This window comes from Hibiscus syriacus, unplaced genomic scaffold (genome assembly GCF_006381635.1).
Source record: "Hibiscus syriacus cultivar Baekdansim isolate YM2019G1 unplaced genomic scaffold, ASM638163v2 tig00111641_pilon, whole genome shotgun sequence".
Lineage (NCBI taxonomy): Eukaryota > Viridiplantae > Streptophyta > Magnoliopsida > Malvales > Malvaceae > Hibiscus > Hibiscus syriacus.
Genome location: NW_024063143.1, coordinates 224,247 through 250,243, shown reverse-complemented (window position 1 = coordinate 250,243; position 25,997 = coordinate 224,247). Strand labels below are relative to the sequence as shown.

The 25,997-nt window shown below is 30.2% G+C and overlaps 2 protein-coding genes across 2 annotated transcripts; both read right to left on the bottom strand.

Moving 5' to 3' along the window:
- Positions 1-200: 200 nt before the first annotated feature.
- LOC120166647 (la protein 1-like) lies at positions 201-2,995 on the bottom strand. Its single transcript, XM_039175883.1, has 10 exons — positions 2,834-2,995; positions 2,667-2,745; positions 2,402-2,551; positions 2,151-2,293; positions 1,853-2,001; positions 1,618-1,719; positions 1,214-1,529; positions 851-998; positions 581-659; positions 201-451 (listed from the first exon to the last, which is right to left on the bottom strand). The coding sequence occupies exons 1-10, from the start codon at positions 2,882-2,884 to the stop codon at positions 373-375; spliced, it is 1,296 nt and encodes a 431-aa protein (XP_039031814.1). The 5' UTR covers positions 2,885-2,995; the 3' UTR covers positions 201-372.
- Positions 2,996-10,867: 7,872 nt separating this feature from the next.
- Positions 10,868-15,078, bottom strand: LOC120166646 (sulfite exporter TauE/SafE family protein 3-like). The gene is made up of 12 exons (XM_039175882.1): positions 14,655-15,078; positions 14,349-14,508; positions 13,591-13,791; positions 13,437-13,501; positions 13,144-13,171; positions 12,965-13,047; positions 12,804-12,890; positions 12,211-12,261; positions 11,900-12,121; positions 11,639-11,732; positions 11,301-11,441; positions 10,868-11,204 (listed from the first exon to the last, which is right to left on the bottom strand). The coding sequence occupies exons 1-12, from the start codon at positions 14,862-14,864 to the stop codon at positions 11,119-11,121; spliced, it is 1,428 nt and encodes a 475-aa protein (XP_039031813.1). The 5' UTR covers positions 14,865-15,078; the 3' UTR covers positions 10,868-11,118.
- Between the last annotated feature and the right edge of the window lie 10,919 nt (positions 15,079-25,997).

Here is a 25,997-nt window from a genome sequence, read left to right as displayed (position 1 = left end):
GCCAAGTAATTAAAAAAATATTAAACACCTACTTCGACCAATTTTTTTAAATAACTAAAATTAACAAAAAAAATATTTAATTTATATACTTAATTTTTTATTAAGCCTAGTAATAACAATAAAATCGGACATTAAAAAACATGAACTTCTGAAGAGAATGAAAATCTGACGGTTAAAATAATTCCAGCTACAAAATTACGTTATAAGCAAATATAAACTTAAGATTCAGAATGTAAGCCAAGCACAAACATAAACCAAGAAAGAAACAAGCATCATGCCCTATTCGCCCTCCCCAAAGAAATCCTTAAGCTATGGTACAAAAATGGTGTCAAGATCCATCCAACGTCCATAGATCAATCGTTCTCATCCAGCTCAAGTTCTTCTAGCTCTGTTTGGTGAATCATTTCCTCTTCCCCGGCCTCGTTTTCCACCTCTGAAGTGCTTTCCTCCCCTTATACAAGGTAAAACAGTTTACCAGGTGAATTTACATAGAAGAAAGAACATCGAAGGAGGATTTTCATAGGGAATTGCTTATCCAGACAAAAGAACAAAGGTGTAGAAAATGTTTGTCGGTACAGACCTTCCCTGAAAGCGTTTGTTTCCACGGAACTTTTCTTGGCCACCGCGAAGTAGACTCCAATATTCTTTCTCGGCATCACCTAAAAACATTTCCCAGCTCTTTATCAGTTCCTCATCTAATACATCAGGGTTATTTATCTCAACCTACACTTAACAGTTCCTCAAGTACAACATATTATACTGATGTATGCAAGATGAATGTTGGTCAATATTAATATAACATGAAACAAAATTGAGAAATAATGTTTAAATAAAATTAAATGGAATTTACCGGTCACAGGTTCTAAAGTGGCAATAAAATTTTTGACAACCAGACCACCTTCTTCCGCCAGGACAGCGGCAGCACGAGCTTTCTGGGCTGCTTCTGGTGTATCAAACCTAATGTAACCCTTATCCTCACCAATTTTGAAGTCAACATACTTCACGTGAAATAAAATTCATGGTAAGAAATACTACTAAATAAGAAATCTCAAAATAATAAAAACAAAGAGAAACAATTGTATGGTTCAAGGTCAATTACTTGATCTTTCTTCTAGTTTTTTAATTATTCGTTCATATAACACCAACTTCTTTTTGAAGTAAATAGTATAATGAAATGATCAACCAAGAAAAGAGAAACCAATTTCAGTAATACCTTCACGGCGCCAAATTTTTTGAAAGCTTCCTTCAAATCTTCACGTATAACAACATTGAGATCATCTTTAAAAGCAGATACAGTGGATTTATGTTCTGTGTCCTCATCCTTTGGAATGGGACTTTTGGTGCCTATTTCATCAGCAGCATGTTCATCGCAAGTCTTTTCAGCATTGTCCTTTTCATTTGTTGCAGTCTTCTCTTCACTCTTTTCAGCCCCACTTTCCTTCGCAAGTTCATCAGAACCATTTGTTTCTGCAGAGTCCGCAGCTGAAATTTTCTTCAATGCAAATGCAACAAGCAAGCCTTTGGGGTAGCTGTAACAAATCATTACATGGAGTTTAGTTACAAACATATGTCAACAGAAAAACTAATGCCAGTTGAAGATTGTGATTAATTAATTACTTGTCTTCAGCATTTGAGTGGTTATCACCATTTGAACCAGCGACTGGATGACTATCCTCAAACTCCTCTGCTTCTTCCTCTCTTATAGCATCAAAATCCTTCCTGCAAAGAAAATTGTAAGAACAATCAAGTCGGAAAGAAACATAGTAACAGCAGCCACAACCATTGGTTTCACCGTACAGCATAATTAGGAAAACAAATTGCAACAAATCAAATAGCAAAAAGTAAAGTTTACTTTGGTTTCAATTCCAATTCAGCTCCAGAAAAAACCAAGCTTTGCTCCAAAACTTTTTGTGCATCTTCCTCAGCTGAGAATTCAATCAATGCAGTGCCACAAAAATACTTTTTGTTCGCTACATGACGAGGTAACCTCACACTATTAACCTAAAAAATAACCAAGAGGAAAATCAAATTTACATTGAACCAGAAACATATTTATAACGCCTAAAGATATCATCAATGATCAAATTGTAATTAAAATTAGGAAACGATATCAGATAATAGGACAACTATTACTTCCATAGCGCAAATACCTTAGCATATTGACCAAAAAAGGCTTGCACATCTTCCATCTTGACATTAAACTCAAATGGTGATGCAGCAATTGTTCTACTGTCTAATTGCTCAATTAATTCGTCAGGCTGTAATAGAGCAGTGGCTCTGCCAACATTCTTCCCTGAAAGATTGAAAACCAATTTAAAATTAATTAATTATATATAAGCCTTTTTTGTATTAGCTTAGAAGAGAAAGAAAAGAAAAAAAAATTGAGTTTGGAAAAACTGACCGTCTTCAGAAACCTTGAGGGAAGAGGAAGTTCTGAGAGTTTCAGCCACGGCTTTCAAAGTAGCCTCAGGTACATCTTCTGCCTTCACATCCCTTAAATTCAAATGGCTCCTCATCTTTGAAAACGAACAAATCAGTGCTAAACTAACCACTTTTTTAATAAAAAAAAATCGAAGTCAAGAAAAACAAGAAGAAGCAGCATAGAATAAGCCAATAAAATATGATTCGAACAACGGGGGAAATAGTTTTTAAAAAGAGGAGGATACTGCCGTCATCGCTTTCGCTGATTTTCTTCTTGAGAAAACCATCTCTTGGAATATTACTATCACTGAAGTAGAACTCCACCTGTAAACAAATAAAATAAAATAAGCGATTGAAACTTGAAAGGTAAAAGGGAAATTAAAATAGAAAAAGATGGGGAGGGTTATTTGACCTGACGAAGAACGGCCTTGGCAGTATCTTCGCTTAAAGAAGGCGTCGCCATTATTGCAGGGTATGGTGTCTGAGAGACCAAAATGAATGGAGTTTTCGAGCTAAGAAAACGAAAAGAAGAGTGAGGGGTCTTTAGGGTTTTGGAAATTAGTTTTTTGGTTTTGGGTTGGGACTTGGGCGTTTATATTGTGAAGAGTGTGGGATTTTTAATTTCTGAAACTCTCTTTTTAACCGTAAATTTGATTTAACGGACACGATCGGAAGTTAGGCTGATCTCTCCCCTGCCATGTCAGCACGAAATTTGTCACCGACGTTCCATCCAAGTCCAAATTACCCAATTATCAAATTTTCCATGATTTTGCTTATGTTTTTACCACGTAAGCCCATCGGTACCATTGAAGGAATGAGGCTTTTGGCCCAAAACAAATAGTGCTAAATTACCCAATTATCACCATGGAAATACTTAAATACCAGAAATATCAAAATAGCATATTTTGCTGATTATTTATAAAAAAAATGGGCACATTTAAAATGATTTTTATCTTATATATTAAAAGAGCGCGTCAAAATATCAAAATAAACAAATTTTATCAAAAAAATTAAACACAATATTTATTAAAATTGTGTTAAAACAAAAACGAACTATACATCGAGTTTGTCTATTAATTTTAATCACTCAAAAGAATATATTTAAAAGATTATATTAATCAAAATAATATCTAAACCAAATTGATTAGTCAAATTTAATTTGACCTTACCACGCAGCCGCTCTCCCCATTGTCTTCTTTTTCTTTTCTTTCCGTTTGTATCGGTTTTTTATAGATCATATCAATTTTTTTATTTTATTTAGTCGACGACGACATCGATTTTGATACTGGTTGCTGATCGTCGATTTTTTTTTTCTCTTTATTTTTTTATTTTGTTTTTTAATAAGAATAATTTTGCGTGTGTTGCACGTTTATCTCTATCTTTGTGGTATTTTTTCCTCGATCGTTTGTCTGTTCTTTTATTTATGTTTTCTCAGGGTTGGATTTGACGACGTCACGACTGATCAAGATGACGTTTATTTAAAATCTTTGTTGATCTTCTCTGTTATGGACCTTTGGATACCTGATTCTGCGTTTGTGGATAGTTTCTCATGGCGCTCGGCTAATTTACAGTTCTCGGTGGTATTTCAATAGCTTAATTTACTTTTGTGGTTCGTTTATCAATGCAATCAAATTTATTCGTATATATTTTTATTCGAGTCTTTTAATTGGGTTTTTAACCGTTTCTATGTATGGTCCTTATATGATCTAAAGTGGCTAGTTTCAACATTATAGAAAAAGTCCAAATTATGTATTTAGTTTACAATGATAGTTGTAAACTCTTATTATAGTTTCATATATTTTCACTTCCTAATAATACTAGCGGCTTATATTAAAAAAAATTGACCTTGCCAAAAAGCAAAAGACAATCAAAACTTCAGTAGTCATTTTCTTGAATTAGACCTTGGATGGTACCGATGGGCTTACGTGCTTGGTTTTTAAGGGTGCAAGGCTCATCGAGGCGCAAAAGGTCTCTGGAGCCTAGGCACAGGCACACACTTTTCGTATGTGAGGCGCATCGTTTGTACTATATAACATAAATCAAACTAATAATTTGACAATACATTAATACTTTGTAGTGCAAACACAACTATTCAAACTTAATTTTTTTTTTTTAGGGAGAATAACTTTTTTTACTACTAAAGAGTGACTATTTTGCTTAACCTAGCTCTTTTTTTTTTGTTATTTTCAAGTGTCGTTTCTCTTTCTATACAGTTAGATGCATGCATCGGTCAAAAAAGAGATGTGAGCTAGTTCCTCGTCTAACAACGCATTTAATCCTACTGTTAAATGCAGCACGTCTAATTCAATGCATTATCCTGATGTTAAATGCAGCACATCTATCCATGATTATAACTGTTAACCTGATCACTCTTCACTATAAAATTCATTTGATTGTACTGTTTCAATATTGCTTTCATCTTTTTCTCTGTTATTTCAATACCCATATATTCCTTTCATCTCCTTTACTTTATCAAAATGTTGATTAAAAGATATAAACCCTAACCAGTGGTAAACCCTAACCAGTGATTACCAGCCACCACCAAAGGATTCAATCAAAGAAAAATTTTGAAAGTTAGGGTTTTAACCCTAGAAGCTCCAGGGCGCTGTGCCTGGCGCCTAAAGCTCGGAGGCGTGCGCCTCTTGTATCTCGCCTCGCCTCAACCCTGGCGGGCGTCATCTTCAGTGCCTGGCTGCCCCTCGCCAACCAAGCTTACGTGGTTAAAACATAATCAAAATCAAGATCAAAATCATGGAAAATATGGCCTCAGATTATTTGCAAATTAGCAATATGAACATATGTTCTTAAAAAGATTACATTTTAACCAGCAATAGGGATACGAATCGTGTTTAGTCTAATATACTCCAACTATAATAGAAGTTCATCTCCCTCGCCCTCAACCTGTGGCTTCATTTACTCCATTAAGCCTGGAAATGACAAATAACACAGAACATGCAATTTTCAAACATGTCAGTGTTTCCCTTCCATCATGTCTCTCTTTTTTTTCCTTGTTATCAGAGTCTATTGAAGTAAACATTCATGACTGAGGTGACTTATTCATCAGGCAAATAACTTGAAGCCCGTAATTGTAATGCAACAACAAACAACCTTTCTTTGATGAGCAGCAGATTTTGGGCAGCTATCAGCATCGGTAATTGTTCATTGAAATTCTAATATCTTCAATCCTTCACATAAAATCCTCTTCAACTTCTTGAAAATATTTGCTTGTCTCAGCAATTTGTTTGTTTGATGTCATATTTTCAGAGACTATGAGACCCTTGTAGATTCTTATCTCCGTTTGTCTTTCCTTTTCAAGCCTTTCTAGTTCCTCGCGTCATTTCTGACAGAAAGATCAAATGAATTTTTGTAACACTCCAGATTTTGTCCAATGGCTAAAATGTAAGTTTTAAAAGTTTGGTGGCCAAAGTATAAACTTTGTGAAAGTTTAAGGTCCAAAATTATAACTTTGAAAACTTATATATATTGGCCTAAATGAATAGTTTGGCCTAAAAAAATTTTTCGTGGTAATCAGATTTTCAGTACGATATTTGTGTTAAAAGCTATAAAGCGATAAAGTTTGATATAAAAATCAGATAATCATATCGAACTGAAATTTCATGAAATTTTGAAGGATGCTAAAGGTTGGAAATATTATTTCCATATTTTAGATCAGTGAAATTTAGCATGGATCGGTGGAATTGAAGTTAATTCTTCAATTTTTAACCAAATAGTGGAAATTCAGTGACCAGAATGCAATTTTCAAAAATTTCATGGCCAAAGTAGAAAGTCAAAGACAAGTTGATTCATCTTTAACTATGAGATATTTTAATGGAAGATATTTCGATGGAAAATGGTAATTATCATGATTCATTGATGGCAATTTTAGGATTTTCCATAGATTGAATTTTATATTCAATTTAATTAGTTTAAAGCCATGTGTAATATGTGATAATTACTAGAAAAATTATCAAAATTTTCAGCTATCTTCTTCAAGTTGGCTAAAACTCCATAGCTCAAAAGGTGATAATTTTCAAATTTATTTTTAGGCTTATTCGATTGACTTTTGGGTTAAGTTATTAGATAGATAATTAATCCTCTTGAAACTCTCTATCATTTGGTATAAAAATCACATGGAAATCGTGCTTAGAAGTTGATATTCATAAATTGGGTGGTTGAAGAACATGTTTGATTGTGAATATTTGATGGAAGATTTTTATGTTATTGAAGTTGTTGAATAATTCTAATATATGAGTTGTAATACCCCAAATTTTGGTTAGTGACCAAAATATAGATTTTGAAAGTTTAATGGTAAAGTGGAAAAGTTTAGGGACCAAAAGGGTAATTTTTAAAAGTTAGGTATTTTATCCCGTAAATGAATAGTTTAACCCCAGGAATGACGTTTTTGAGGGAATCATAATTTTGATCCGAAATTTGTGCTAAAAGCTATAAAATAGTAAAGTCCGAAAGAAAATCGGATGATCAGATCGAACCAAAATTTTACAAAAATTTGAAGGATGATAGATAAAGGTTAGAAATATTATTTCCAAATTTTATAACAGTGAAATTCAATGTGGATCATTGGAATTGAAGTCGATTTTACATATTTAACTAAAATTGGAAAGTTTAGTGACTAAATTGAAAATTTTGAAAATTTGCAAGGGAAAAGGTGGAAATTGGATTTTTATTTATTCATATTTGAATTTGGAATATTAAAAGGGATGATAATGCAATGGAAAGTTGAAATTATCATGTTTCATTAAGGGTAAAATGATAATTTCACATTAAATGAATTTTAAATTCATCTATATTAGGTTAAGCTAAGTGTATTATGTTTTAATTGAAGTAAAATCAGAAATTTTCAGTTTCTTCTAGCCCCAAAATGTGCACCACCATAGCTAGAAGGTAAGAATTTTATTTTTTATTTTTAAGCTTATTCGATTGATTTTTGGATTAAGCTATTGGATAGGGAATTAATCCCCTTGAAATTTTCTATCATTTGGTATAAATATTACATAGAGATCATGCTTATATGATGAGTTTGGAAATTAGGGTTTATGTAGGATTTGTTGCTTTTGAGGATTTGATGAAAGATTTTTATGTTTTTTATGTTGTAGATTAATTCTAAAGCTTGTGTGATTATTAAAACTACTTGAAATTGGGTGAAATTCCATTTGGTCATGACCTATGGTTTTGAGAAAATTGTGATTTGGTTAAATTATGTTAGAGCTTTGATTGTAGAAGCCTTGAAATGCTTTTTAGAGGTGGAATCCATGCTTGAATCAAGTGAAAATCAAGAACCCTAACCACTATGATATTTGACCCTGAGGAATTAATTGGATAAAACCTGTGAAAAAATTCCCTAGGCTTAGAAATAGTGTTTGAAAGGTTCTACAAGCTTTAGAAAGTTATTTGGGCCATGTTGAAAACATTTTGATGTTTCGATATAACAAATTAAGTTAAATGAATTTTAAGATTTTACAAATGATTTTCTAAAAAGTATATTCGATTTAATTACTCGAATATCAAATTATTACTCCACGTCTTTTAAGATCAATTTCAAACCTTACTAAATGTGTAAAATTGTGTTTTATACTTAATATATTTTTGAAACAATTTTCACAAAGTATTTTGAACCAAAATCAAGCCTAAAATCAATTTTTCAGAGTGATGCACCGATGCACAAATCCATGCATCGATGCACCATGAATTAAATTGAACATTGAATGCATTTCATGCATCGATGCACATACCATGCACTGAGGATTTTATGAAAACATCGAATGCATTTGATGCATCGATGCACCAGCCATGCATCGATGCACTCTGGCTATTTTAAATCATCGAATGCACTTGATGCATCGATGCACTAAGGGTCCAACGGTCAAAATATTTGAATTTTACACTGATGCACCATGGGTATGCATCGATGCACTGACGCTCCCAACTGTTTTAATTAATTGTTTTCACACTTAAACGACTCTATTGACTCCACTAATCATCCCCAACGTTCATAAGTGATTCAAGGTGTATTTAAACAAGCTTATAAGCCATTGATCAACAAGTAAGAAACATCAAGCAACTAGAATCAAGAGATAATCAAATAGAAAGCATCAAACCTCAAGTTTGAGCATTTCAAGCCTATTTTTCATTCAATATTCATTTTGCTTTCAAGAACACTTATTGTGCTCAATCGTATTTATTCTTGAGTGTTCTTTCTTTGTTCTAAAATTGTGCAAACATATTTGCCTTGTGAGGTTTTTCTTGTAAGTTTGCAAATTTGTAATCTTCTCTTTGAGAAAATAGTGTTCTCAAGAATTGGGGTATATTATTGAGGGAGTTGTAAGGTTATCTCTTTGGCCTCAAAAGAAAGAACAAATTAGTGAATTTGTTGGAAAATCCTTAGTGTGGATAGCTAAGGTAGTGGACGTAGAATTTGGTTGATAAAGTCGAACCACTTTAAATCGATGTGCAATTTCTTTCAATTTTCTGCAAAAGCTTCCACAAAATTTTTAATTGCCAATTCATCCCCTCTTGGCCGATTCCGTCAATCGATTAACTCAACAGGCCATTTTGTAATTTTATGAAAGTTGGGGTACCTATTTGACAATTATGGAAAATTATGGGGTTTATGTGAAAATGTTAGAAAGATGATGTACTATGCTGGAATTGAAAGTTAGAATATTGAATTTGATGTTAGAATGTGAAATTTGATTATTTTGGAAAGTTGGCAAGGTTTGAGTACTAAATGGAAAATATTGACTCAAGTGGTAATAGTGGAGTTCTTGAGGGCTGAAAATTGGATGTTGGAAATTTAATTAAGTTGTTTGAAACTTGAATTGAATCTAAAAGGCAAAAGACTATTTGGAATAAAATGGAAAGTTGATATGAATTCTAAAAGAATTCATAAATGGTAGTTAAAATGGAGTTGAAAAATGTTATGTGAAGTTTGGGTGAATTTGGATAAAAGGGAATTTATTGGTCAATTTGAAGTATTAAGGTCAACATTGATGATGTGATATGAAATTCGTATCCAGTAAGCATTGAAAGATTTTTAGGAATTTATTTTCTATTGTGTGCCTATGTTAGTAAGATTCTAACATGTTTTTAAATGTATATGTTTTGTAAATGGTGTTCATTTAGAATATGATTGAAAACAAGATCAAGCAATGTTAAAGCTAAGGAGAAGCTTAAGGACGTAATATGAAGTGCTAGGAAGGTTTACAAACTAAAGACACTAGGTGAGTGCATATTTAATTCGTATTTGTGTTATCGAGCAAACATTAGCTTGCGATGAGCCAACGATGGAATTGTTATGGTAATAAGTAACTTCTAACTATTATGTGAATTGTGATTCATACATATATGTTTGGTTAATATGCTAATAGAATTAATGAATAAGCTGAAAATATAAGTTAGTGAAAATTGCCCAAATTTGTGTTCTGAACAGTAAGTTCAGAAAATTATCAAAAAATATACAGAAATGATTAGAGGACGATTTTTACACCGTTGGATTCGTATATTAGTATAGTTTCATTTAAAAAACGGATATTGATTTCTATAGCTATACAAAAAGATATGAATTTTTAATTGATGATAGGTCAAAAAGCAGGGCAGTAGATTTTGCTCAAAACAACTTCTATGGGTCAACTTCGAAAATTCACTATAAATTGTAAAATATGAACTAGAAAAAAGTACCTTATATAGTTAGATTCGTATTCGAGTTTAATTTCTGGTGGTATAAATGAAATAATTTTTAAGTGTGTAAATTAATACAAAATAATATTTCTTTGCAAGTAGTGCATATTGACAGCATATAAAACTTGTCATAAATTATGTTTTCATGTCACTCCTATGTTATAGGTTATTATAAATGCTTGAAATAGGTCAAATTTATTACAATTGGTATGATAGTTATGATATTTATTACATGATAAATATGATGTTTATATGTTAAAGAAAGATAATTGACGATGATTATGGTATATAAATGTTATGTGGAAATGAAATATTTAGGGTATGAACTGCCCATTATGTTATGATATGAAGAGTTGGATATTGATATCTTTGATAATTGAATAATATATAATAATTCATGGAAAATCCCATTGTACGTTGCATTGAGAGTCGTAGGTACACTTGACATGCCAGGAAGTTGAGTAAAGTTCAAGTTAAGTTATGGTACATTCATGTACATTATGTATGGCACCGTTGGTGCATATGATATGATTTGCACTTGGAGTGCACCTTATGTTGATGATTTGGCACTTCAGTGCCTAGTGCGCACATTATGTATGACTCGCATATCTTGCATTCTCATAAATATACATTGAGTTGTGAATTTGAAAACAAGCTATGAATTTAAAAATAAGTTATGAATCTGACAGTAAGTTATGAGTCTAAAAATGAGTATCCCTGTCATGCTTTGGGGAGGAGGATGACGCCACAATAAACAACAGAAAGCTACAATTCCATTCATCAGACGAACAATAAAAGATTGTCACAAAAAGTATCTGCTAAATATAGCATGGACGGTGAAAATCTAGTAAAAATTGAAATAATTGACCCTCTTTACCCCCCAAAACGTAACAGATGGAACAAACAGAAAGCAGTTTTTGTTGCCTTGGACAACACAAGATTAGCTAAATTTACAGGGGAATTAGAGGGTTCAATTGAGCGAGAAAAGAGAACCTGACAATATCAGCTTTCATACTTGCAGATATTTTCGAATCCCATGTACTCATTTCGCTCAATCTTCCCAATCATGTTTGATATGCCAACACCACCTAGCAAAACAAACCCAACAATTGTGTTTTTGAGAAGTTTAAAGTAAGAAAAGAAAAAGTGTTTTGTCAAATCAATTATTGAACATCGGAGCTCACCTAGTGATATTGCACTAACAAATATTGTGGATGCTAGAATGAAGATGATCAAAGATGCCCTTCCAAATAAAATTATCATCCTTCGGACAATGTGTTGCCCGATCAGGGCAGCAACGGTAGCCACCATGGTGAAGTAAAGAGCTGCATGAGAAAGTAAGGAATAAGTAACTTCCAGAAAAATGTCGAACAACAATATCCTCAAGTGGTGGGAAGATTAACGACGACACCATGCCCTACCCCACCACATCCCTTCAGGTTCCAGTGTTCCATTCAATCAGTTTCCAAATAATGAGAAGATACATCAAAAAAAGTATCTTGTTGTTCAGTTGCCATCTTACCATAAGGTACCGGAAAACGTTTCAAAAGGTAATATTCTACAACCGACATGGACGAGGAGAAAGTCATGGCAAAGGTAGCAGTCGCACTTGATACCTGCACGTAAGAAGCCAAAAGATCAGAAATAACAAGCAATGCATAATCTTCAAAGTCATGATAAGAACTGGTTCTCCTTTCATGTTACCATCATTCCAATTTATGTATGAAGGATAAACTTCAAGTGAGAGCATCATACAACAGAATTGAAGGAAACAGAGACTCACTTGAGGAGGGACACCCAGCTCCAAGAATAGTGGACCCATGATAAATCCTCCACCTAGGCCGAGTAGACCACCAACAACTCCAGCTAATACTCCAAAAGTGCAGTAGGTAACAAGCTGGAGCACCCGAAAATTTGTGCCTTGATCTCCCTTGGATGAAATTACCCTATGTCCTTTATAGAGACTAACTGCCTCATATAGAGATACACCAAATGAAACTGGGATCTGGACAACAAAAGGACACATTAAATCATTTAAGCATCCCATTCAGCAATAGAAAGAAGCAATAGGGTTGAAAGAAGATAGAAACTTACCTGCAGCAAGTTCAACACCCAGTACGACACCGAACAAGTGGATGTACTATTCTGTTGCCAAAAGTCGTGTTTTATCAGTTACACCTCAATGATTCATATTCTTTTAAGTATTTGAACGATAATAAATATATATAGGTTATATGTGCCAGAAGCCCTCGAACTTTTGAAAAAAAAAACAATTAATCTCATTAACTTTTTCCCAATAATGCTAATATACTCCGGAATTTCATCATTTAACCCCTTAAACCAATGTTGACCATTAAATCCAATTGGTTTCTTAGATCAACTGATGTCACATTTCATGTAACAGTGTTTTCATGTGGCATTCCCAGAAATTTATTGATTTTTTAATATTTTTATCTTTAAGAAATCTGCAAATGCCACATGGAAGAACTGTGATATGCCAGGTGATAATAATATCTCGGAGAAAAACTGGTCAAAGAGTTTAATTGATTCAATTTCTTGGTTTGAGAATTCAATTGGGTGTAAAAAGAATGTTATAGGCTTAATTGATTTTTTTTTTTAAAAAAGGTTTGACGGCTTGAGAAACCCATAGTCAATATATATGAAAAAAAAGGCAGGGGAAACATAACCTTGGTAATCTGCAGTACAAGGAAAGTAACCCAAACAAAACAAAGGAGTGCAAGTTCTTTCCAATACACATTCTCCCAGACAGGGACCTGCTATGATTGTATTATTAGTTTTGAGAAAATTTGGAACTTATTAAAATAACAGCAGATTACAGTTAACCTACTTCTTTATCTGAGTTGTCCTTAGGAGGACCATTGTTTGGGGCGCTAGGAAGAGGCTTGTATTCCACATCTCCATTATCGGTATCTGAAATCAAATGAGCGGTTCATGAGTTCAAGTCAGAAGGAAAAACATGAGGAAAGGATCACTGAATGATCTTAAGAACCAATTAAGGAAACTGACCATTTGAGGCTGAACGCCAGGCAGCCTCCTGAAATCCATGACAAGCAGCATTCAGTTAACAATTAATTTTAACAATATATACACGTGAGAAAGTTTCTCCACTGTTTTTATTAGATTAAGCAGCAAAGACGCAACATTCTGAATGAAATTATCTGTATGTTGCCAGCAGTCATGATACTTTGAAATCGAACATCCTTGAAATCTTTTGATTGCTTATTGATGAAAATGGAAAGAAATTAATTAGTGATCAAAATTTTCAACGCATCAGTAAAAAGGATGAGTTACTAAATTACTTGTTTCAGTATGGTTTCCTTTTTCCATGTTTCAACACCCTTGAAGAATGCCTTTGTTGATGTTCCTGCAAACCATCCGAGGAATTGAAATTAACAGGTATTTCTACACGAATATATTGTGCGGCAAATGCAACAATCGATCAGCAACCATTACCTATAAAGAGAATAATAAGTAAAACAGTGACCATCCAATCTGCAAATATGACATTAAAAGTGACTCCAATGCTAATTCCCATCATGAGCATTGGCTGGATAAGAAGAGTCAAATCATAATCAATGATAGGCATATCCAGTGTAGGATGCCTGAGCTTAAGATTGTAATAAACAGTTGAAGCTGCTGCACCCATGATCATACCTACGAAATTTCCAAAAACACAGAATGCATTAATTCATTTATATTATAACAGAAAAATTCATAATTATTTATTAACAGTATTAAAGTTCTTAAATTGATTCAATTAGAACTAACATAGTTTTTAGATTCTTCAAAATGAACCTGTCAATTTATCTTGTTTGCATTGGTCAGGAAATTCCAAAATATTGAAATTAAAGTTGGCTTACAAGCAAACAAGTAAGCTCAGTTTTTGATTACAGAAGTATGGTCCACACTGAACAAGACGAGTAAACTTCGGTCCTTTTCTTCAAACCAAAGTTCAACAACAAATCTTTTAATAAATTTATAATAAATTCCCATTAAGCTCAAGAACAAATCAAACCAGATCAGAAAAGGGTTAATTAAAAGGAAAATACTAGGAAGTAGGAAGTCTTTCTCCTTTTTTTCATTATTATTAGCTTCATGAAAATCTCACCATCTTTTTCACATCTCCTAATGCTAAAATCTCGCCAGTTCAACCGTGTTCATATTATCATATTCCTTTGCAAAGAGCAAAGAAAAAAAATGAGCAGGCTTACATTTGGAAATGGCTGTGGCTGATTTTGCATCAAACCCAACAATAAGGCTAAGCATAGGAACAAAAATGCCTCCTCCACCAACTCCACCTACACTTCCAAAAGCTGCTCCAAAGAATCCAATTATACTTCCCACCACAATTTGCCAATTAAATTCCATTTCCTACGCCCCCCAAAAAAAAGAAATAGAAAGGTAATAAAATAAAATAATACAAATTAAGGTGATAGTGTTAAAATAAAAATAAATGAAAAAAATTGGGTTTTGTGATACAAAGGAAAAAGGAAATAGACTGGAATAGTTATACTTACTGGCCAAACATGGTGATAACCTGACTCATCAGATTTCCACAAGAAATTAATAGCTCTGAGAAAATAACCATTGATTGTTTCAGATTCCTTGACGGTTTCTCCACGTTTCAAGCTCCTCTCAGCTGAAACTAGCATGAAAGCTATACCAAAATTGAGGAAATTCAACAGTACCGACCTCAAAACACTACGTTTTACCCCAAACTGCACCATCTTTTTTTTCCCTTGCTGAAAACTGCTTCGCACTAGAATTTTCCTATTTGAACGAATAAGAAACTTTCTTTTTTTGAATCAAAATCTCTCCCTTTACACCGTTAGCTTTCAAAAAACGACGACAAATGGCTTCTTTGTTTCCCAGAAAAGGCAAAAAAAGAAACCCAAAATGCGTCTCTCGTATATGTTTTCCTCTGAAGATGCGAAAAGGGAGAATGTCTTTTAGTCTACTGCACAGTCAGATTATATAAAAGCAAGAAATAACACGGAGAGGTTCGGAGCTAAAGCTGGTGACGTTTAAAATTTAATATTTCTATGTGCGGAAGCTGTTTGTTTAATGTTTATGATTAGGTTGGGTGGTGGGTTGACTCTTTCTACCCATTTCGGATTCGGGTGGACCTCCGTATCCACCTCCTCTCATCGGGAATCACCCACTCACTTAACGGCTTACACTTCACCTTTACGTGTTATTATTTTGGCTAAGCTAAATATTTGGAAAATGTAAAAAAAAATAATAGGGATACATAGAAATTACTTAGGAAAATAAATAAATTTTATAACGTTTAATAAAGTTATTTTTAAACAACAATTAGGGTCCGTTGGTTTCACATAAAACGTTTTCCAGAAAATATTTTTCTCATTTTCTAATATTTAGTTGGAGGAAAACTGGTTGGTCAACGTAAAACATTTTTTTGGTCAACAAAATTTCTTTTGTATTTTCTGAAAAATGACTTACGGTCTGATTTTCCGTAAATCATTTTCTGAACTTTTCACTTCAAAAAATAAATACTCAAAATAATTTTATTTTATGATTTTAATATTAATAAAAATATTTTAATACCATTTTAATCAAAATATTAATTATTAGAATAATTAAAATATATTTATTAATATTTCTAATAATATAATATTATATTTTTAATATTATAATAAAATAATCAATTATATTATAATAATATAATATAAGATATTTATATTTTTATTTTAATAATATATAATAAATTATTAATAAAATTTATATTATTTATTAATTTCATACAAATAATATTATTAAATTATTAATAATGAATAATATTATTTATATATTTAATATTAATATAATAATCTAAAAATATTTTAATAAAGATATTTAAAATATACTAATTAATATTTTTAAAATATAATATAACATTATTACTTTAATAAATAATTAATATATTTTTTAATATTTTATTTCAATAAAATATATCAATATTAATATTTTTATTAATAAATTTATAAATATAATATTTTAATAATAAATAAATTATTTAATATTTTAAAAATAATAATATTAAGTTTTATGATAAATAATATTATTTATTGTATTTTAATATTTGTAATAAATAGTTTTTAAAAAAATTCATCAATGGGTGGAAAAAGGGTTTAAACATCTTCCAAACATCGTAAAAAGTTTTTCATAAAATGTTTTTCAGAAAATGTAATTCATTTTACAGAAAATATTTTTCGAAACACATTTTCTGTGAAACAAACGGACCCTTAGTTTATTTAGTAGAATGAGATATTAAATTCCTTAAATAATTTTAGAGATTCGAATTATGATGTTTGCATATGAAACAAACTCGGTTTGAAAGGTTATTATCGCCTCTGTAGTACCTACTTTGGGTTAGTCAATCAGTAGATTCGATATCGGTAGCTATAAAAAAATAAAGTTAAATTTTAATGAACATGGTTTATCACAATCATTATATTTTTACAAAAAAAGTTTATGGTAAATTACGTGTTTAGTACATAAACTATCAGTTTTGATCTGTTTTAGTACCTAAACTTTTAATTTTTTTTTCAAAATCATACCTAAAGTTTAGGTTTTTTTATTTTATTATCTCGTCGTTAAAAAAATAGATTTTGTTTTATTTTAGTACAAACCGTTAAAAACTTTATTTTTTGTTTCATTTTAGTATCTCGCCGTTTAAAATTTAACGCTAAAATTTTGAAAAATTAAAAGTTTAGGTACTAAAACAAGTAAAAACTAATATTTTAGGTATTAATCGTGTTAAATTTTTAACGGCATGGGTACTAAAACAAAATAAAAATAAATGTTATGTATGATTTTGGAAAACTTGAAAGTTTAGGTACTAAAATGGGATAAAATTGATAGTTTATGTATTAAACGTACATTTTACCCAAAAATTTATTATAAAAATTGTTTATATTAATAAATTATTTCATACAATGATTACATTTCAAAACAAAATAGATTTATTTTATTAAAAAACAAGATATATGTTTACGTACATGAGACGTGTGTTAATATAAATACAGTTTTAACGATTAACAATATAACTTTATAAAAAATCAACTCTAATCATTTAATAAGAAAATAAATTAAAGATTTATGTTTAAATACTTAAAAATTAATATCTAAATAATATAAAATATTAATTCCATTATTTATAATCATTATTTTATTAATTATATTTAATTTAAGTACTTCGTGACTTTCTAAAACATTATTGGTGTTGTAAAGCGTTCTTTTTTTAAAATTTAATCTTTATTATTAGCCTTATCTTTATTTACAGTATAACATTTTTCATTCACAGGGGAGCAAGTTGAAGGCCAACATCAATGGGCAAAACGACCCGGCGAAGGTTAAAAGAAAGAGGGACCCATATCAATTAGCACATGGAATCTTCTTTGTCTTGATCCTTTAGTAACACGTGGTATATGTTGATTAGATAAAGATATAATTGTATATATTGAAAATGAAAAATGTTATACGCCAATATAGTAAAGACAATACTAATAATATTTAGACTACGACAAATGATTCACTCTAGTCCATATTTGGTTCTTCAGTATCCTGAAGATTTATGCAATCTTTTTAATAAGGTTAACAGATCTGAAATCATTGAAGGGGTTCAAATTCATATAAAGACTGACAATCGACCGTTTATCTTTTACCGGCGACCGTATATTATTTGTAAATGTCTCTATTGATGATATTAAAAATTAACGATAAATTATACGAATCAAATTATATCAATGATCGAATGATATATGATTATTATTTTTAGAGATTTTAAATTCGAGTACCAATGACTATAAGATATTAAACATTTATAGTTCAACACTTGACACTTCCTACAATTATTACGACAAGATTACATTATTATGGATTTATTTTTTCATGTGAATATGGTTATTAGTAGGTGTATTATTATTTTTTACATGTGGGATTAAAACCCTTCTTCGGTCTTCCCTATGAAGTTGAAATAAGAGTCCTTGCATCAATTTTTTTTACAGGTGACTTTCACTTTTCTACCAAATCTACTCACCAGTAAAAAGTAAATATATACAACTGTAGGCAGATAGCTGAACGGAGATAGGGGCGTCAACGTTTCTACTGAAATATCACTCTTATATCTAATAATTATCTTATGATTCGTGCTTTATTATTATTGTATCATAAATAATGTTTAATAAATAATTATTGAGTCTAAAGTTGATATTTTCGTAGAAACGTCGTAGATAGGTGCGTACGTATTTATAACAAGGGCCACACGTCGTCAGTGCATTGATTTGACTTATCAACAGCTGTTACAGTTCTTATCAGTTAAATGAATGGCTCATGTTGATAAGTGTTGAAGTTGAACCGAACAGGGCACTACTTTCGGACAAAAAAAATAATTGGATCTGACTGTGTCATGACTCAAATATTTTATTCCAACGTTTCATAATATTTTTCTGTTTCAAAGTTATCAGAATTTTTTGGTCAAAATTAAATTCAGAATATTCATTTAGATTTTATGTATTTTATAAATTATTAAGTATATCAAAATTTATATATTATATATCAGTCGATTAAAATGTAATGTGATTCCATGCAGTGATGGATCTGAATTTTTTTTTGAGGATGGACATACGTATATTAATAATATAAAATTTTTATATTTAAATATATATGATAAAATTTTAGGTTGACACATATATATTAAAAGAAAAAAACTTTGAATTTTAAAAAGAAACTATAAATTTTATAAAATTTCAAGGTTGATGCGTGCCCACCCTAACTGCCATGTAGATCCGCCAGTACTTCTATGTATATATAAAATTGTAAAAAATTATGTAATGTTATAATTACGAGGTTGAATTGAATTTTATTTAATTATAACTAAAATGTATATAAATGGTAATTATAGAAATCAAATAAAATTCATATTTGTATTTAAATTTAAATTGAATAAAATTTTATTAAAATTCACCCCTATCTAATTTAAGTCGGCTAAAACCCCGTCTGTCGCCGTATTGACTATTGAGGTATGACAAAAAAATAAAGTGACGAAGGTTGCTGAAAATAATGGACTAAATGGGTTAGAATTAAAAATGAAGGACGAAATACATTTAATTATTGATTTCTTGCAACAGCCCTTGCATATTTTATTTAATTCAACACCAAAGTCAAAATAATTAAAGTATAGTCCACAAAACTCAACTAAAATTACTGCTGATAACGTGATTTAAAGCCTTTTTGCACGTGAGATCTCATGCGATTATTTCCATTATTAAATAAATTGTGACTGGTAATATATATTTTTTGTTCGACCAAATATTAGTACATATGTTGACGACACTATAAAGAATATCATTAAATTAAAGAATTAATTTTCGATATTCTAATAAGGGTTTGCGTTAAAAGTTCAGTCATTATTATAAATAATAAGGTAAACTATATCAGTGACTACTTAATTACAAGTTTTTCTTTTTTACCATTATTTTTGAATTCTTATTAATCATGCTATTCAACTATTTTAATGCATTCAATCAGATCAACTGCCGTTAACATTTAACAGAAGTGTTGATGTGGCAATTAATAACATTGGTATAATTATATATTTGGTAATTATTACTTATATATTCTTTCAATTTGGTCCCAATTGGAAGATTAATTTTATTTTAATTTATTAAAATTAAGACCAAGTTGAGAGAATATATAAGTAACAATGACTAAATATGTAATTATATTAATTTTATTAACTGTCAAGTCAATACTTCCGTTAAATGTTAACGACAGATAGACTGATTGAATGCATTTAAATAGTTAGTTTGTCTGATTGACAATAATTCAAAAATTATGCTCAAAATGAAAAGGGTTATAATTGAGTGGTCATTGGTATAATTTACTCTAAATAATAATATTGGTAAATGCAGATTAGTTTTAAAGAGGTTGGTTATTAAAATACACATATTTATGATTTTTAAATAATAAATATTAATATAATGGTAAATAATAAAATTTATGTTATTTTATTTTTCTTTCCACGTGGTGCGTGGAACTAGTTTAGACAGGTACGGAGACACTTACGGATTCATTATATATTCGATATAATTTTAATTTAATAGTATTTTAGTTTATATAAAAATAAATATTTGAATTTTAAAAATATTAAATATTAAATATTTAATCAAGTAGATGTAAAATTAAAGAAGGATAAGTACAAGTTCTCAAATTTTTGGTCTAATTATAATTTAAGTCATTGTAAGTTTAAATATTAGATAAATTAGAAGTTGTCTTTTGAGTTTTTTTTAATTTATGGTGAATACAAGGTAATATATGTACAAAGATTTTCAACTATTTAATAATAAACACTCATACCCCTTCATACGTGCTTGAACTCAGGATCTCAAAGATAACAATAATCTATTAATAACTAATGTCGCTTGATTAATGTTGAATTTCGTGTTTAAATATCTAATAAATCTATATTTTCTCAAATAATCTAATATTTCTATATTTACCAATATTTAATTCTGAATTCGTGTATTATTTATATGAAGCCAAATAGTAAAATCCATATCCAGTACATGTATTTATTTTCTAACCTATTTCGTTCAATTATTATTACAATTTAATCAAATTTTTAATTAGTTATATGAGCTCACGATGACTTGTAATTTGCAAGTGTGCAGTTGTCTTCAACTAATTCATAGTAACGTAATGACAAAATTTGGCTGGTCTTGGTGTGACGTTGTTTCATTTAATTTTTGAAGGAAATAGACATCAATAGAATATTAAAATAAGAAACAAAAATAAACACCTTTTGCACGTTTGATACTCATCGCAAAATTAATACGAGTAGAATATAATGATTAAATATATTATATTTGTGAGTAGGAAAGAAAAATATAATTTTTAAAATTATATTTTTCTTAAAAATAATGAATATAGGTTATTCAACAGACAAAGATACAAAAGAAAAAACCCTAGTTGAAAAAAGTTTCACAGCTATTAGCTTATAGTTGTTGAACAACTGGAAATAAAGTAATCAAATTGACATATCATAACTAATATAGACGACTGACGATAGTGTCCAATTATTGCAGCTGGTGAATTAATTAATTAATTAGCCAAAGATAATGATTTGCAATTTCAAATATTAAATTCGTAGTGTATAGATAATAACCACGCTTAATTAATTAATTAGCCTTGAAAACCAACTAAATATAGAAAAAGCTAGCTTCCTTTCCCTTCCTCTCTTTTATTTTTTTTTCTTTACGACTTATATTAATATCAATCCACCTCTTTTCTTTTTTTAATTTTTTGAACTACGACGACATTGGTTGTCGCTTGTTAGTTATCTTTTATTATATTTTTAGTTTTTTAATAAGAATAATTATGTATTTGTTATATGTTATCTGTCTTTATGACACATTTATCTCTGTCTTTGTGACATGTTTTTATCTGCCTTTTGGTAGCTTATGTTTTTTTTATCGTTGTTTACGGTTTTTTGTCATTGTTATTGTTTATATTTTTTTCTCATGATTTAATTTGACATCGTCACGATTGATCAAGTTTTGGACTATCGGATTGATTTGGATACGCATTTTGCGTTTGTAAATAGTTTTCTCATGTCGCTTGACACTGATTTACGATTTTTCACTGGTCTTTCAATATATTCATCTCCTTTTGTGGTTCGTTTACCGGTGTAGACATATTAGTTTGTATCATATTTTATTCGAGTTTATTTTAGGTTTTTAAATTTTTTTTTCTTTGATCCTTATGTGATTTATGCTACTAATTTTTTGTTTCAATGATAATAAAAAAAATGTCATAATTATATTTTAAGTTTACATTTATGTTTGTAAATCTTCTTTTTAATTTTATATATTTTATATTTTTAATAAAATTAGCTAATTTCTAATATATATAAAGCTAAAAATAGGCCAACCAGGCAAACTTCGTCCAATGTGAATCGCATGCAGTGGTCCTTCACCAAACTTGTATTAGCAATTTAAAATAAATCATCATCAGTTGCATTTAGGGAAGGGTATGGGTCTAGTTAGGGTTGAATTTCGGCTAACCCGATCTTACTCAAAAAATTTACATCATTCACCTGGCCCTACGCAATCGAAAAAATATATCTTCCACCCGACTTAATTTTTTTCGATAAAACTCGAATCCGATTCGACCCAAAATAATAAAATATTATTATTTTTATTCAATAAAAACAATGATTTAATTGAAAAAAATAATATATAGAGGGCTATTTTGTAATTATTCAAAAATATATAAGGTAAAATTATATATTTTTCCAGATCGGGTCAGGTCGGGTATTTTTTACCCTAAACTCGAATCTGACCTAACCCAAACAACACATTTAAAAAACCTGACCCGACCCAAGACGAACTTGAATTTTTTTTAAACACCCTACCCGATCGAATAGGGTCAGGTCGGAGCCTATCGAATTCGGGTCCCATGCCCATATCTATATGCAGTGTCTTAATTTCATATTCAAATAAGATTTAGTTGTTATTTGAAATAAAAAATTGAGACGAAATTTAAAAAAAAAATAGTTTCTTTAAAAAATAAAAGAAAATAAATAAAAGATTAAATACTTTTTGATTTTTATCTTGAGATCAGAAACAGTTAAGGTTTGTCGTTAGTGGCGAAATTGAGTGATAAAGTTTGGGGGACAACTTAAAACTTTAAAATATTTGGAAGTTTAAATTAAATTTTTCAAAAATTTTGAAGGGCTTAATATATTTTCCCCCAAAAGTATTAAGGTCTAACTAATTTTTTGACATTTTGAGAGGCTTAATAAGATTTTTTTTAAATTATGGGAGGAGATTTAATTAAGAACATTAAAAAAATTTAAAGTTTAACATAGATTTTTAAACAATTTGGGGACCAAATTAGATTTTTTTTGAAAATTTAAAATGTCTAAATTATAGTTTTTTTTAAAATTTTATTGGAGCATGTCCCCCACTAGCCTTACTTACGTTATGTCACTGCCTGTCGTAACATAGTTTTCATAAGATAGATTTTCGGTCATCTCTTGTTACTCGAGATCTTTTAGTTGTTTATCTCCTATGATATAACAATTAGATGATTAACTACAGTAACAAAACAATAGATATGATGAAATATCCTTACCTTCAACTATCATTGAAAAATTAAGAAGAAAATAAAATATTTTCTAAAAATAAGAGAATATTTTTTAAGAAAATAAAATTTCTTGAATTTTGAGATTTAAAAAATCTAACAAATTTGTTTAATATTTATAAGAGATTTTTAAGTGAATTTTACTCTGAATAGATACCTTTTAATATAAAAAATAAATAATTATATTTTTTAGATATGAAATATTAACAGGATATACATCCTTTGTACTTCTAATGAATCGGAAGATAACTATGAAAATAATTGTTTTTCAATGAAAATAAATGTAAGGGAAATATTCTGATCTTTTTAGTTGACATCTATAATCATTACTTGTAAAAGTAATTAAAATGGATTATACCGTTTAATTAATTTTTTTTTTGAATGAAAACGGTCGGATAATTTATCAATTTTACAGCCCAAAAATTAAAAAATAATAAATGAAAACAACCTGAAAAAACAAAAACCAAAAAGCTAGCTTTCCTAAAAATACCCAGCCGTTTCGTCTCCTGCAGAAACGATCCAAATGCCCGATGAAGCCCCATCTGCAAAAAACTAAAGTGAAATCTCCAAATCGAAACTGGAAGCTTCAAAAACTGCTATGGAAATCACGACGACGCTAAGAGGTACCTGTCCTCGGCGGTTTGTCTCGCCGGAATATCTGAAATCTCTTCAATCCAGTATTGGTCTTCGTCGTCTGGGTTTTTACACAAAAGTTATCCAAAGAATATATAATTACATGTCAGACATTCATTGATCGAATTATACTGATTTAACACTCATTTACTGACATTGATGAAAGGCGCGGATCATAAGCATGTCTTCACTAGATTTTCGATCAAGCTAACGTCATACGACAACAGCGTTGTTCACCATCTGTATCTTCGTGGGAAAACTGACACGAAATGAATGGTGTGGACCACCATTATTACCCGAGATTCGACGACTTATCGATTCCCCTCCCATATAAGTACCCAATAATGCAAACATCAAACTATACTAAAATTATTTTTACATTGTTTCTTTTATTAATTCGTTCTATCAAGTTAAGTAGATTTTGTTATAATTTTTAAAATGTAAAATTATTTTTTATTATATTATATTTAATTATTTGGAGAAAAAAATTGTACTAATTATTTTGTATTACTTTTTGCGGTTGTAAAATGAAAGGCGATATCAACTTTATAGACATTTTATCGATACAATAACAATATTAAATTATATTATTTAATTTACTGTGATTTTTTTTAAATGAGAATATACAGATTATTGGGTTTTTTACCTCAAAATTTTACGCTTATATGTTGTCACGAAGAAAAAATATGTCATTTCAAATAGCAGAACTAGGATCAAAACAACAATAGAGTCTTTGGTTTAAATGTGGCGACCACCTTATATCCAACGTCGGTATTGTATCTGACATATTGTCCCGAACTATCATGGAAAGTTCAAGAATAATGATGAACATCAATTACTTGTGCGCATGAGTATGTCACAATTTTTAATTTCATTTCTCCACTTTTTTTTTTTATTTTTTATGGGAACTTAACAGTAAGTACTACATTTGATGCTCAGGTTACAAACTACTTTCTTAAACGTTTGAGTACATGCTTCAAGATTTACAAGGAAAAAAACGAGCAATGGTACAATTACATAAGCCTCGTCAACAAAGAAATGTCGATAAATGCATATGATTGTGGATATCGATATGTACACAGGACAACCAACTTGACTGAGGCTATCAATTCAACCTTAAAGGGAACATCATTTACCAGTAACAAGTTTGGTTAAAACGACATACCTTCGTTTGGTTAAAACAATGGTTGTTGTGATGGTTCGAGTGCTGTAATTGAGGATGAACCAGAAGTGATTGCTCTCCGTCCACGAATCGTCTTCCTACGGAGAATACGTCCACGTTGATCCTCTTAGATCATTACCATTCGATGTGCTTCATCAGCCAATTAACTTTTGTTTTTCCTCGTCTATCAATGTTATACAAATTGTCGAGATTCCTAGGTGCTTCAGGAATATATTATATGAAACCGAATTAACAGAGAACGCGATTAGTGGGATGCCACTCGACAATAACATAACATATCAGAGGGATCATCGGCCATCAACAATAACTTAACGGTATTCGACCACCGTTGAAATTAAGCGGAATACCTCCATGATACTCATCGCACAAGGAATGTCAATCACCATCCGTCACACCAAAAATGACATCATCATCTACCGGAAGCCCTAAATATAAGGAAACATCATCCAGGGTAATAGTGTACTCCCCACACGATAGATGAAATGCCTGTGTCTCTGGTTTTCACTTCTCAACCAGTGCAGAAATAAGGTTGGATTCAAGGTTACAATGCCCCTCCCTATGTAACTGAATTTAGCCTCAGCTAAAACGGTTATACACGATTCAATATCTATAACTTAGTGTTACGAATAAGTAGATCTAATATACGGCTATTCCCCAATTAAATAAATAATATCCAAATTAAAATATAAATTAATACTAAAAAATAAATAAATAAAACATTCATAATAATTAACATAACACAATTTAAAATTGTTATCATATTAGCAAAATGACTCGAAATATGATTCATATCTAAACGCAACAATCGTCTTCTATTTTATAATTGTAAAACATAAAAAAATTAGTATAGTAAAATATAATAAAATAATAAACTATTTAATTATTATAATATAATAAA

Bases quoted from the DNA above. Each gene is read 5' to 3' on its own strand.
- LOC120166647 (XM_039175883.1), bottom strand. From the start codon at position 2,884: ATGGCGACGCCTTCTTTAAGCGAAGATACTGCCAAGGCCGTTCTTCGT. The intron at 2,002-2,150 runs GTATTTGCGCTA...GTTATTTTTTAG, and splicing joins TTTTTGGTCAATATGCTAAG to GTTAATAGTGTGAGGTTACC. The intron at 660-850 runs GTAAATTCCATT...AAATGTTTTTAG, and splicing joins CACTTTAGAACCTGTGACCG to GTGATGCCGAGAAAGAATAT.
- LOC120166646 (XM_039175882.1), bottom strand. From the start codon at position 14,864: ATGGTGCAGTTTGGGGTAAAACGTAGTGTTTTGAGGTCGGTACTGTTG. The intron at 12,891-12,964 runs GTAGGTTAACTG...CAATCATAGCAG, and splicing joins AGGACAACTCAGATAAAGAA to GTCCCTGTCTGGGAGAATGT. The intron at 12,262-12,803 runs GTTATGTTTCCC...TTTTGGCAACAG, and splicing joins TTGTACTGCAGATTACCAAG to AATAGTACATCCACTTGTTC.